The sequence below is a fragment of the Gavialis gangeticus genome, unplaced genomic scaffold (assembly GCF_001723915.1).
Source record: "Gavialis gangeticus isolate Ggan-Ray unplaced genomic scaffold, GavGan_comp1, whole genome shotgun sequence".
NCBI classification, from domain to species: domain Eukaryota; kingdom Metazoa; phylum Chordata; order Crocodylia; family Gavialidae; genus Gavialis; species Gavialis gangeticus.
Window position 1 is genome coordinate 2,074,721 of NW_017728959.1, and position 12,000 is coordinate 2,086,720.

The 12,000-nt window shown below is 48.9% G+C and overlaps 1 protein-coding gene across 1 annotated transcript in view; it reads right to left on the bottom strand.

The window, feature by feature from the left end:
• The window catches only part of NSUN5 (NOP2/Sun RNA methyltransferase family member 5), a 10,624-nt gene extending 5,746 nt beyond the window's left edge, over positions 1-4,878 (bottom strand). Inside the window, exons 1-9 of the mRNA XM_019509452.1 lie at positions 4,748-4,878; positions 4,528-4,650; positions 4,259-4,442; positions 3,743-3,851; positions 3,152-3,290; positions 2,292-2,407; positions 1,530-1,708; positions 1,067-1,271; positions 490-648 (exon numbers count right to left, since the gene is read on the bottom strand). Coding sequence (XP_019364997.1) covers positions 490-648; positions 1,067-1,271; positions 1,530-1,708; positions 2,292-2,407; positions 3,152-3,290; positions 3,743-3,851; positions 4,259-4,442; positions 4,528-4,650; positions 4,748-4,840 — 1,307 coding nt within the window. The 5' untranslated portion in view covers positions 4,841-4,878. The remainder of the gene's footprint in view (positions 1-489; positions 649-1,066; positions 1,272-1,529; positions 1,709-2,291; positions 2,408-3,151; positions 3,291-3,742; positions 3,852-4,258; positions 4,443-4,527; positions 4,651-4,747) is intronic.
• Positions 4,879-12,000: the final 7,122 nt, after the last annotated feature.

Genomic DNA, 12,000 nt, shown 5'->3' on the forward strand with positions numbered 1-12,000 from the left:
TATCCAAGCTGTTGCCTGGGCAGCTGTCCCAATCCTGCCTCCCATGGTGGCCTTCATGGTCCAACCTCCATTTTTATCCACTACAAAGGAACTTTACTAGCTTGGGGTTCCCAATACCCATGGCACCTCATTTCCTGTCCCCTCCCCCACCTCCCAAATACTTGTGGTCTAATTCTCTCACAGGCCCTTCAACTTTGCAGTTCTGACTTCCTGCCTTCTGCTCAAATTCAATTTTTTTCTTAAAGCCCCACATCTCCTGCCTTATGCTGTGCTGTGGAACAAGTAGCAAGGATCTTGTCTGAGGCTCATTTCTTCTGACAGCAGTGCAGGGAAAAAGCACGTGCAATCTGTATAGCCACCCAACACCCTGCATGGCAGAGATCTCACTGCAGAGCAAACCGACATTGACTGACAACCCAATAGAAGTGATGGATGATTCAAGCTGAGTATATGGGGCAAGGTCCACCCCCTCTCACTCTGAGCGCTCACCTGGATGAGGCAGTGTCATCACCCTCTGGCTTCCTCTCCAGCACAGCGATGAAGAAACCATTTGTCAATGTTTCTTCCGGGGAAGCTCGGAGGCAGCACTCAGACCCTAGGAAGGTGGCAAGGCCTCGCTGGGGCCAAGAGGGCAGCACATTCACCAACCTATGGGAGAGGGACAGGCAGGGATGCCACAGTCAAAACACAGCTTGCTGTCCCAGTCCATTGCTGCTTAGTCCAAAAACACAACTGCTGTACTGCAACAGATGCCTAACAGGCAGCTGGGGCAAGCCACTTGCAGCAGGAGGTGGCGGAAACCTGGCTTAGCACTGTAGCAGGAACCCCCAATCCACAGCCAAGGAGTTCCAAGCTGTGCTTGTTCTAGTGGGTTACCACTATGATCCCACTCCTACAGAGAAGTGGAGGCACGTACACTTCCACTGTGACCAGCTGCAGGGATGCCTGCCTGAGAATTTCACTCCTATCCAGCAAAGGACAGCAAGGCAGACCACCAACTTCCCATGTAGCACATTTGCCCCAGTCACCCTCCCCCACCCTTTTCAGCCCTGCAGCCTGCTGGCACCTGAAGGCTGCTCCATATTCCTGAAGCACATCCCGCACTACGTCCTCATTCTCCTCTCGATGCACAGAGCATGTTGAATACACCAGGCGCTGCACACCAGGGAACCGCAGTGCTCGGGTCAGGACCTTGCGCTGGAATCCAGCCAGTGCCTGCAGTCGCTCCAGGCTGGGGGGGCCCTCTGGGCCTGGCAGCCGGTTCACCATTCCTAAGGCGCAGGGGGCGGGAAGATGCATCAGACAGCCAAGGCAATCTGGGTCCCAAACCAGGAAAAGGGGCATGGATCAGCCATGGGTCTGAGAACCCTCCCCAAGGCAGGAGTGAGCAGCCATGGTCTCCCCAGACAGGGGCCAGGAGGCAGTGTAGTGACCAGTGGCTCAGATGGGTACTGGTTTAACAACTCCCCACCTTCTCACTAAATGGTTCTGGTCCAGCTCCAAGAGGACAGCCACCCCCAGCCCTTTACCTGAGCCACTGCATGAGGGATCCAGCAGAATGTATTTCACTTCACGGTATTTGGGGTCGTAAGGGTCAACTGTCAGGAAGTCTTGATTGGCCAGCTCATAGCAGGTTGCCCCAGCCCTCACCAGCATGGTACTCATGGTGGTCAAGCGCATGATGTCCAGGTCAAAGGCAAAGATCTGTCTGAATTGCATCCCAAGTTCCAAAGAGCGGTGTGAAGCAGACCAACCCCAGCATGGGCACCAAGCATCACAGAGACTGTTCAGCCTGTCAGCCTATTTCCCCACTACACTAGGGTACCCCCTTTATGCCACTGTCCCCAAGTACATGGGAGCACACCACAGGGCTGCATCCCTGCACGTCAGTTTCAGAGCAGCTGTTATTAATGGCTGTCAAAATGACTTGGAATACTTTTTAATTCCCTTTCATGTCCCTCTCCAGCTGCCAATCTGTCCCAGCCTTTTAAAACCCGCTCCTCCTCATCCTCGATTTGACCATGGCAATTGTAGGTCTCAGACAAATATAGCTGGCAAGACAAGCTGAAAAGGCCTCCATATTCATACACCCCTCCCTGATTGTTTGCCCTTTCCTTTTTGCAGTCTTGCTTTTAACTCCTTTTCTCCTACCGTGTAGCAAGGACATTCTATTCACAGCTTCAGCACCTCCCACCAAGGGAACTATCCCTCCAAACTGCAAGCATCTTCCTCCCCATCTCTCACTTAGAGGCTTCCCTCCTTAATAGCTTTGCCCCGCAGCTCACACTCACCCCTTGTTTTTCAGGATGGCAGCTAGATGGCTGGTCTTGTTTCCAGGGGCAGCACAGGCATCAATCACATGGGAGCCCAAGGAGGGATTCAAGAGGAAAGCAGGGAGGCAGCTGGCCTGAAAGGAAGGCTAACAGTCGGAGCCTAGTACAAACTCCCCCACAATACAATGGCTCAGTCTCTCCACACCACTTTCCACAGCCAGTCCTTGTAGCCCCCATGAAGCCAGAATCGTCCCTGTGCTGTAGAACTGTGTTCTACAATGAGAGCATGACTTCTTAGTCCCTGAGATCAAGCAGCACAAATAGTGTAAACTGCTCCCATTCTTCACAGTGAGCCTGGATGTCACTGACAGATGACACCCTTAATTCTCTCATTACTCTTTAAAACTTATCCAATTCACATCCCTATTCCTCCACTCCAGGTAGGCTCACATCTCGCCAGGTACCAACAGCTACAACCACCCACCATCTAGTAGCCAAAGCCTTCTTTCAGGTTGTGGTTTTATATGTCATGGGTACAAAATATTAAAACTAGAACTGAGAAGAAAGCACAAGTTTTTGACATCAAAAGCTGCTTCACATTTTTATATTTAAAATATCCCACCCACTTTTTTTTCCAGATTTATCTGTATCTGTTGGATCAGAAAGCTGGAGAAGTTAGATCCTGATAGCAACAGAGCATGAGCAGTAGCTTAAATGCAGCCTTCATCCTTCTCTCACAGCCTTTGCCTACACACTCCACCAGCTGTCATCAAGCAGCAGGAGATCCCTTTATCATGCTCCCCTCCATTCCACACAAAATAGTCCCTGATACTTCCCACCCCACCATGGTGACTTTTTTTGCCCAACACTGCACTGACCTTATCCTGCAACACAATGTGTCCTGCCATGTAGAGATAGTTCTTGTGGAAATCTAACTGTGGATGGAAGATCAGCAGATCTGGCAGATGAAGATCCAACAAGAACTGCTTCTCTGAGAGGGAACACAGGTCCTTCATGCTGTCCCAAGACCATGAGTGTGTGAGGAGAGAAAAAGAATGATACAGTGGAAGACACACCCTGCTTCATACACTCCCGTGCTCAAGATACATCACAAGCTAGCTAGAAAATCCCCTTTTCTTTTGATCCAAAACCCACGCCCTAATTTTACTTTGGGGACCAGTCAGCATGCAAGTGGATAGGATGGAATGTATAGTGTATGATCATGGAGATTCCAACCCACCCGCTGCCATTACTGGGGTGGATACAGTCTAGTGACACTCATTCTCATATAAAACCCTGCCACCTTAGGCGAAGACTCCAGAAAAAGCCAATGCTGGACAGCCCACATCTCTGCGCTATGTGCAAAGCTTCCCACATCCCACCTGCAGGCCGAGCATCTGTCACAGCTTGCCTGAGGAGGATAACAAAGACCAGAAAGCAGATGACAGCTCAGTGCAGGAATGGTTTACCTGGTTGCTTTGCCCAGATAGGCATAGCCCTGGCGTTTGAAGTAGTCAATCACCTCCTCCACACTAGTTTTCAGGGTGTTCACGCGGACATAACGTGGCACTTGAGGGGCTGGGAAAACAAAGTCAGATTATAGAGGCATATGCCAGAACCCCACACCACCCGGCTCCAAGAATCACACAAGAGAGATGAGCAAGGTGTGGGCACACCTAGCCCAGCCTATAAGCCATCATTCACAGAGAGCCAGGTAAGCAGAAGCCTAGCTCCCACGGATCCAGCATCCAAAACGAACCATAAAAATCACCGCCCTATTTGTGACCCTTCTACCTATTAAGACAACAGCACAAGCACTGACCATCCCTGGAGACGCAGGGTTTTAAATGAGCCACAGGCTGCTGCAAGCCACACAGCACACAGGAATTGCCCCCATCCAGGCTCGGCACAGGCCCCTCACTCACACCCATGCCTGGGGCCATCTCACAGCTGTGGAGGGGAGCATTCCTCCATCCTTTCCATACCTTGCCACATGCCTGGGCTCACCCCCGGGACTGGCACCAGCAGATCCTCATTGCGGTTCACTTTCTTCCAGACCTTAAGACGGGCCAGCTCAGCCTGCAGCCGGGCCCGGTGCTTCAGCATCAACACTTTCAGGCGGCCTCCACATTTCAGGCCTTTGCCGAAGAGCAGGTCGTACACCAGCACCTACGGGGGAAAGAAGTGGAGGGGGTCAGGCCCTGTCCTGTGACCCGGCACTCTCCCTGACACATCCCGTGCAGCACGGTGTTACCTTGGCCAGGTGGGGGGACAGCTTCTTCTCGGCCTTGAGCAGGGCGGCGCTGGCCAGGATGGAGTCCAGGACGGCCGAGTAGCGCAGCGTCTCGGACACCAGCGCGTACAGCTGCTTCACGTTCTGCGGGGACACGGGGCCGTGAGGCAGGGCCCGCCCCGCCGCCCCTCCCCGAGCCCGTCACCAAGGCCCGGCGCGCCCCGCGCGGCCCCCCGGCTACCTGGAAGCGGCTGGTGTACACCAGGGTCTTGAGGGAGCCCTCCCGGCGCTGCAGCCCAGCCAGGACAGACGCGGCCGCGCTGTAGAGCGCCATGGCCCCGTTCAGCACCCGTTCCCCGCCGCACCCGCTCCGCTGCGGCCCACCCCCGGCCGTAGCTGCCTCACTGGCGGCGACTGCGTAAAGCACGACGGCGGCACGACACCCGACGGCCGCGATTTGCGGCAGCTCTGCTCCGGGCCCGCCTCTTCCGGGCCCCCCCGCGCGGAGGGCGCAGCTCGGCCCCGGAAGGGCTCCGACCCGCGTGGCGGAGCCGGCTGCCTACTGACAGCCCCCCAGGCCTCAGCAAGATTTGGGAGCTAGGTTCGGGCTGGGATTACAGCTAGAAATTCATGTGGGATCACCGCAAACCACAGGACTGCCAGCAGGGGGAGGGCTAGGAAGAACCCTGCCCGAGCCGAAGCACGTGCCAGTCTGGCAGCTGACAAGCCCTCGAGCATGAATCGGGGATAGGCGTGGGTTGGGATCATGGGGGGAAATCCTCTTCAGGTTGCAACAGCCACACAGCTCTGCTGTTGGGGGACTCTCCCCAAGAAGACTAGGCGAGTCTTGCCCCCCCCCCCAAAACTTGGTTTGTGAATGCCAAGCTGTGAACTCACAGGCCCGAGGCCTTACTTCACATTTTTTCAGATCCTTAAAACCGGGGGACATTGCCCCAATCTCTTGATTTCCAGCCAGAAAAAAATGTTGCAGTTATATCTGGGTAGTGAGGAATTCAGCTTCTAAAAGCAAAATCTAAAATTTGTGAGGCTGATTAGGTGTGTCTGACCACATAGGATTTCAGATGTAGTGACATGACTCCAAGACTTCCCATAGTACAGGACAGGGGGGAGGGGAGCAACTTATTTTTCTATGGTCTCCATTGCTAGTGGTCTGTCTTGCTGCTATGAGCTTTGCAGTCGTGCTTATTTGGTGCTGAACATTGCTTTGTGACTATTAATTTCTAGCATAAAAAGGTGAAAGAGATGCCTGGGGAAGATGTAAGTGGAAGCACTGATTCTAAGGAGGATGTATTCCGTGCTTTTCTGCATGAATTGCAATGGTTAGAGAAAGAAGGCTTCTGAAAGGAGGAGTCAGTTTGGGGCTGCGGTGCTGGTAGGCTTCATAGAAATACACCAAAGCCAATGTGGGGACAGTCCATGCTGTTTTTCATGCACGATTCTGTACATCACTCTTGTGCCAATGTCCCTTTCTATGGGGTCACTTAGATGACCAAACTGTTTGTCCTTCCATTGTTGTTTCAAGCCTAGAGTCTTCGCAACGTGAAGATGAATTTCTTGCACAGTTTAGATTAGCTTTTGGACCCATGTGTCTGTTAGAACCTTTGGTTGACAATCATCTATGATCCCGGATTCGGTCCACCAATTTTCTGAGAGGCGCAAATTTTTTGTCTGCAGGTCATTGCCAAATGAGGTGTGGCTTCATGGACCACCACACTGCCTTTAATGGTCATCAAAATTAATGGTAAGTTCATATCCCAATCTTTTTCAGTTGTCTGTACTACTTTGCGTATAGCTGTTTTCACTCTTTTGTTAGACCTCTCTACTTGTCCAGATGACCTGTTTTGGGGATGACCTGCTATATGGAGATGTTGTTTAATTCTAAATGCCAAGCATATTGCTTTAGTTATTTGTCCAACAAAATGAGGACCCTGATCTGAGTTAACACAACGAGGAGTTCGCCATCTAGATTACCTCGATTACTATCTTCTCTGTGGTCTTGTCAATATTATTCCTGGTAGGATCCATTTTGTAAATTAATCTACTATAACTAAACAATAAAGATTGCCTCTTTCTGTCTTTGGCAGTAGCCCAATAAAGTCTATTGGAAGACGAGTCTGTTGTTCCTCAACATGTTGGTCCTTTAACCACCTTATCGCCTGCGTTGTTAGCAGCACATGACAAACAATTGTTAATAAAGTTTTCAACATCATTGTGAATGCATGGCCACCAAGCAGTTGATTCTAGTCAGGCAACTGTTTTGTCAGTCCCGAAATTCATAGGTTCATAGACATTAGGGCTGGAAGGGACCTTGGAAGATCATTGAGTCCAGCCCCCTGCCCAAAAGGCAGGAAGTCAGCAGGGATCGTAGGATTCCAGCAAGATAAACATCCAAATGTCTCTTGAAGGCGTTCAAAGTAGGTGCTTGAACCACCTCCGGTGGCAGGCTATTCCAAACCTTGGGGGCTCAGACAGTAAAGAAGTTCTTTCTTATGTCCAGCGTGAAAAGGTCATGGAGGAGTTTGTGACAGTTCGATCTTGTCATCCCTTGGGGCGCTCTGGTGAATAGACATTCCCCCAGATCCTGATGAGCACCCCTGATAAACTTATAGGTAGCCACCAGATCACCCCTGAGGCTGCGCTTTTCCAGGCTAAAGAGCCCCATAGCTCTCAGCCTGTCATTGTAAGGTCTGTTTTCCAGTCCTCTGATCATGCGCGTGGCTCTCCTCTAGACTCTCTCAAGCTTCTCCACATCCTTTTTGAATTGTGGAGCCCAAAACTGGATGCAGTACTCCAGCTGCAGCCTCACCAGGGTGAGTACAAGTGGAGAATGACATCCTGGGATTTGCTTGAGAAGCATCTATGGATGCAAGCCAGCGTTTTGCTCTCAGCATTGCATTGAAGGCTTATGTTTATCTTGTGGTCAATCATGACCCCCAAGTCCTTTTCATCCTAAGTGCTAGCCAGTGTAGCACTGCCAAACCTGTAAGCACGCTGTGGGTTTTTCCTCCCAAGGTGGAGAACCTTGCATTTTTCAGTGTTAAATGCTATCAGGTTCTCGTCTGCCCATTTCTTGAGCCTGTCATGCCCTCCTGTCCTCAGGTGTGGACGCTTTACCCCAAAGTTTGGTGTCATCTGCGAACTTGGCCAGTCCGTTTGTGATACTAATGTCCACATCATTAATGAAGATGTTGAACAATATAGGCCCAAGGACAGAGCCTTGAGGGACTCCACAGGTTACAGGGCAAATGCCCATAGTCGTTCGTGTGTGCGAGAGAGTAATTCACTCTTAGGTACAACCCAGATGGGAGGATCTTCTTCCTTTCTAGCTAAAACTAGTCCGGAGGAGTTCTGCCAAATACTCCAGGTTCTAAATTTCTTTTGCCCCACTAATTTTCGAATTTCAACGTCCCTTTTCTGTCAGCCAATTAAATCAATTGGATTGGGGATGGTGGGCATATTTTTTGAGACGGGGGAGATCTCCATCTCAGGCATGATCCATTCAGGGCCAGATTTAGCTCCCATCTTTACAGCAGCATCTGCCTGATTATTGAAATCGAATTTGGGTCCACCTTTCTGATCTACTTTTCCCAGTCAAACTTGATTGCTGTGCTACAAGGTGCCAGGCGAGCTGCAGTTTCAACAGGTGGGCAATAGGCTTACCATCTGACAATTTGAGTCCTCTTCACTTCCATACTGAGAGCCAGTCTATCAATGCATGAGTGATCCAATCGCTATCTGAAAATATGACTACAACATGGTCAGGTGGTGTATTTTGTAATGCCACAATGATAGCAACAATCTCAGCTGAGTGGGGTGAACAACTCCCACTTACAATCTTTTCCACACTTTGATTAGATGACACTCTTACTGCAGTATGGTAAGATGACCCATCTACAAACCAGGTGATGACATTAGGATCCTGAGGAGGATAGGTTTCTCCTCCTGTATACCAGGCATTTTCTGGTTCAGGATTATCTATGGACGCAGGAAATGGGCATTCATGATTATCACCATCTATACAAAGCCCATACAGGGCCACTGGGGTGATTCCCAGGACATCAGTGTTAATGCCACAATTTGGCAGCTCACTGGTCCACTTTGCAATATGTGGAGAGGACACTCTACGCTTTGATTTTTCCAGATACTATGTACTTGATAGGCATATGTGATGTTTTAAGTGTAATGGGCACCATGCTCAGGAGGTACCTCCAGTGATATACCGTCCACGGAAGTGCCAGAATTTCTTGTTCGCATGAAGAAAATTCTCTTTCAACAGCTGTTGGGGTCCTGGAAGCATAGGCCACTGATATCTTATGGGTGCCATGATCCCGTGAGAGACTAGCTCCAATAGAACGGTTAGTTGCTAATTCAAGAATAAGGGGACTATTTACACGAGGCTATGCCAAGGCTGGGGCCTTTGTGACAGCAGTTTTAAGCTGCTTAATGTCCTCATAATTTTCTGGACCCCACTTACAGGGCTCTCCTTTCTTTAGGAGATGGTACAGGGGTGCTGCATTTTCTGCAAAGTTTTCAATAATCAACAGTCATCAAACACATCCCACATTTGGGTAACAAAACCGTGGCAATATACAGCGGAGTTGTTGAACCCCTGTGGTAGGCATGTGAAAGTGTAGTGTCGTTTGTTAAAAGAAAAGGCAAATTTATACCAACAACTTTCTGCAAGTAGTATTGTGAAGAATGCATTCTCAAAATCCAGGACCAAGAACCACTGAGCACCACTGGAAATTGCAGCCATTACCTCTGAGTATTTCACAGCAATGGGTGCCAAAGGGTGCAGTGTGGCAATTCAACACTCAATAATCCACAGTTAAGTGCCAGATTATTCCATCCGCTTTCCTCACCGGCCAGATCAGTGAATTCCAGGTGCTTCGAATCTCTATGATCATAGTCTATTCTAATAAAGCATCGATGGTGACTTTTGTACTGGACACTGCTTCACTGAGAAATTTATATTGGCACTGGAGTGGAGGGTCAGTTCCTTGAACCCTTACCTCCTGATCACTTCTCCCACAGAAGAGCTTCCACCTACCCCAGACCAATTGGAATTTACTGGCCATTCAAGTATGTTTCCTTGCCATGCAGGCAGGGACAACTCTTCACTTGCTTTTATCATAGCACAGTGGAGACAGGCAGGTACCTCTAGAATCTCTGCCTGTTGTGGCTTCAAATCTCCAATTCGAATTTCCCTATTGGGCAAGTCAATCACCATGCCAAACTTCTGCATGATGTCCATGCCCAATATTCCTATACCACCCAGTTTCAACAAGCCAAATTTAGACACTCCATTTTGGTTTCCGATTCGGAATGGCTTCAGGTCAGTGAACCCCACTGAACTTTCATTCCCATTGAAACCTTCTAACCTTTTACATGTCACAGGTGTCCAGTTTTTGAAGACCCTGCTCTCATTGCTAACCAATGCAAATGTGGCACCTGTGTCCAATAACATGTTTGATCTTATTTCACACCTCAGTGTTTCTTGTTGATCCCTGAAAGTCACTGGGATCAATGACTGTCCCCAGTCATCAAAATTTAATGGTGCCGTGGTCACCTGGGGAGGCCTGAGAACCACTAGGCTGTCTCAGTGATCAGAATCTGAGACTGAGGAAACACTTCTTGGAGGCCCTGCCTCAACCTTTTCTACACTACTAGCATTATATCTAGCTTTCACAACCTTCTTCTCACAAAGATCTGTAAGCCTCTTTAACATATCGTAACATATTCTCATATTGTAACAGTTCCTTCCACACAGTGTACCTTAAGTTAGAAGGACACTTCTATCAATCAAAATACCTTTTTCCTCCTGGGAACCATCAAAATTTCTCCTCGAGTCAAGTTGCTTCTGACTCAGGGTATCCTTAACGAAACACACTTGTGGCTTACATCCTCTAGTATCATTGCCACTCTTAGCACTGGAGTTGCCTCTGCTACTATTCTATTCATTGGGCTTAGGCTTTCATTTCCAATAGCTTTTCCCTTTGCCCTGCTTCCCTTCAGAAGCCTTTGTGCTAACTACTGCAATCTTTCCTTTATGGGAAGGATCTTGCTCTGATTGATTCATTTCATGCCTTCACGGGCCCAGCAAGCCAATTCCTCAAGTTCCAATTCGGCAGCCCCAACTCCCAAGTAGGTTTTCAGCTGCCTGGTTAGCACTTGTAGTAATATTGGCTACAAAAGACCAACTCACAGGATCATCATAAAATTATAGTTTATTAGACGAATACAAAAGTCAGATCATAAACCTTGGGGCTGATCCCTTCAAACACATACACATTCATGCACACTCACACACTCACAGTGGCTAGCTATGAACACTAAGCACCTGTGTCAAGATATACCTATCCCCAAGCACTGGAGTCCACCATCGATGGCCAGTCAAGGCTTCTTTCAGTGCGATGTTGCTTCAGAAGGGGGTCGCCAGCTGGTCCTTCTGGGTGGGCAGGCAGGGTGCTGGTCAGGTCAAAGAGGGCACCATTGGAGGTCATTCTTTGCTGCCTTTTATCCGTCTCTGGCAGACTTTGGTGACTCCCCAATTTTCAGGCTTATCCAATCTGGGGGTCATTGACCTTGTGGGATGTCCCCCGTGGTAGTTGCTGGATGGCAGCTGTCAGTCCCAGGGGTCACTTCATCAACAGACTCCTGAGACTGCACGTACCTGCAGATGTTTGATTAATTCACTGCTGTGATGAATAGGGCTCTGGAGGCAGTTGATCCGGGGGGGGGATTCAGTCCCAAGAGTCAGTCTTCGGTGTTGATTAGTTCAAACCAGGGCTTCTGTACCTTTAACAGTGAAGTTTTAGGGAGTTCCTGGCTCTGTATTGATCCTTTCCTCTCCTTAGCCTGTGGTTTCCTAGGTGTTAATTGACACTCGTTAACTTGTTATCCTGTCTAGCTACTGTGTTATGCAATCAGTCAAGATTTGTTCAGGGACCAGAAGCCAGGGTTCAATTCACGCCCTTGCTAACGTTACATGGTACAACTTACTTTTAAACTTAAAGTACATTTGTTACAAAGTTAAAAAGCGTAGAATATAAAACATAAAAGGATGAAATACTATGGCATATACAACAAATAGACTGAATACAGTGGGGTGGGGTGGGGTTGGGGGGGCATACTGATGCAAAATTCTATTTTATACCCATAAAAGCATCTACAAACTATATTTTTGTTACAAGTACACCTTATATTCTATAAAAGTAATAATAATATAATAAAAGAAGAGGAGGGAGGAAGGAAGAAAAGGCAGAAAAGAGAAAGCATCTAGAAAAGGGGGCAAATACTGCAAAAGGGGCTTTTCGCCATATGGAGGGGCTTCACATTGGAGGTGGGGGGCAGGTAAAAACAAAATTTCTTGCTACATTTACGGCACTTCAAAGGGTCTCACATTGAAGTTGGGGTGTACCCCACCCCTGCCTAGTGTTGTATATGAATTTTGTAGGGTTAAAGCAAGGCTTT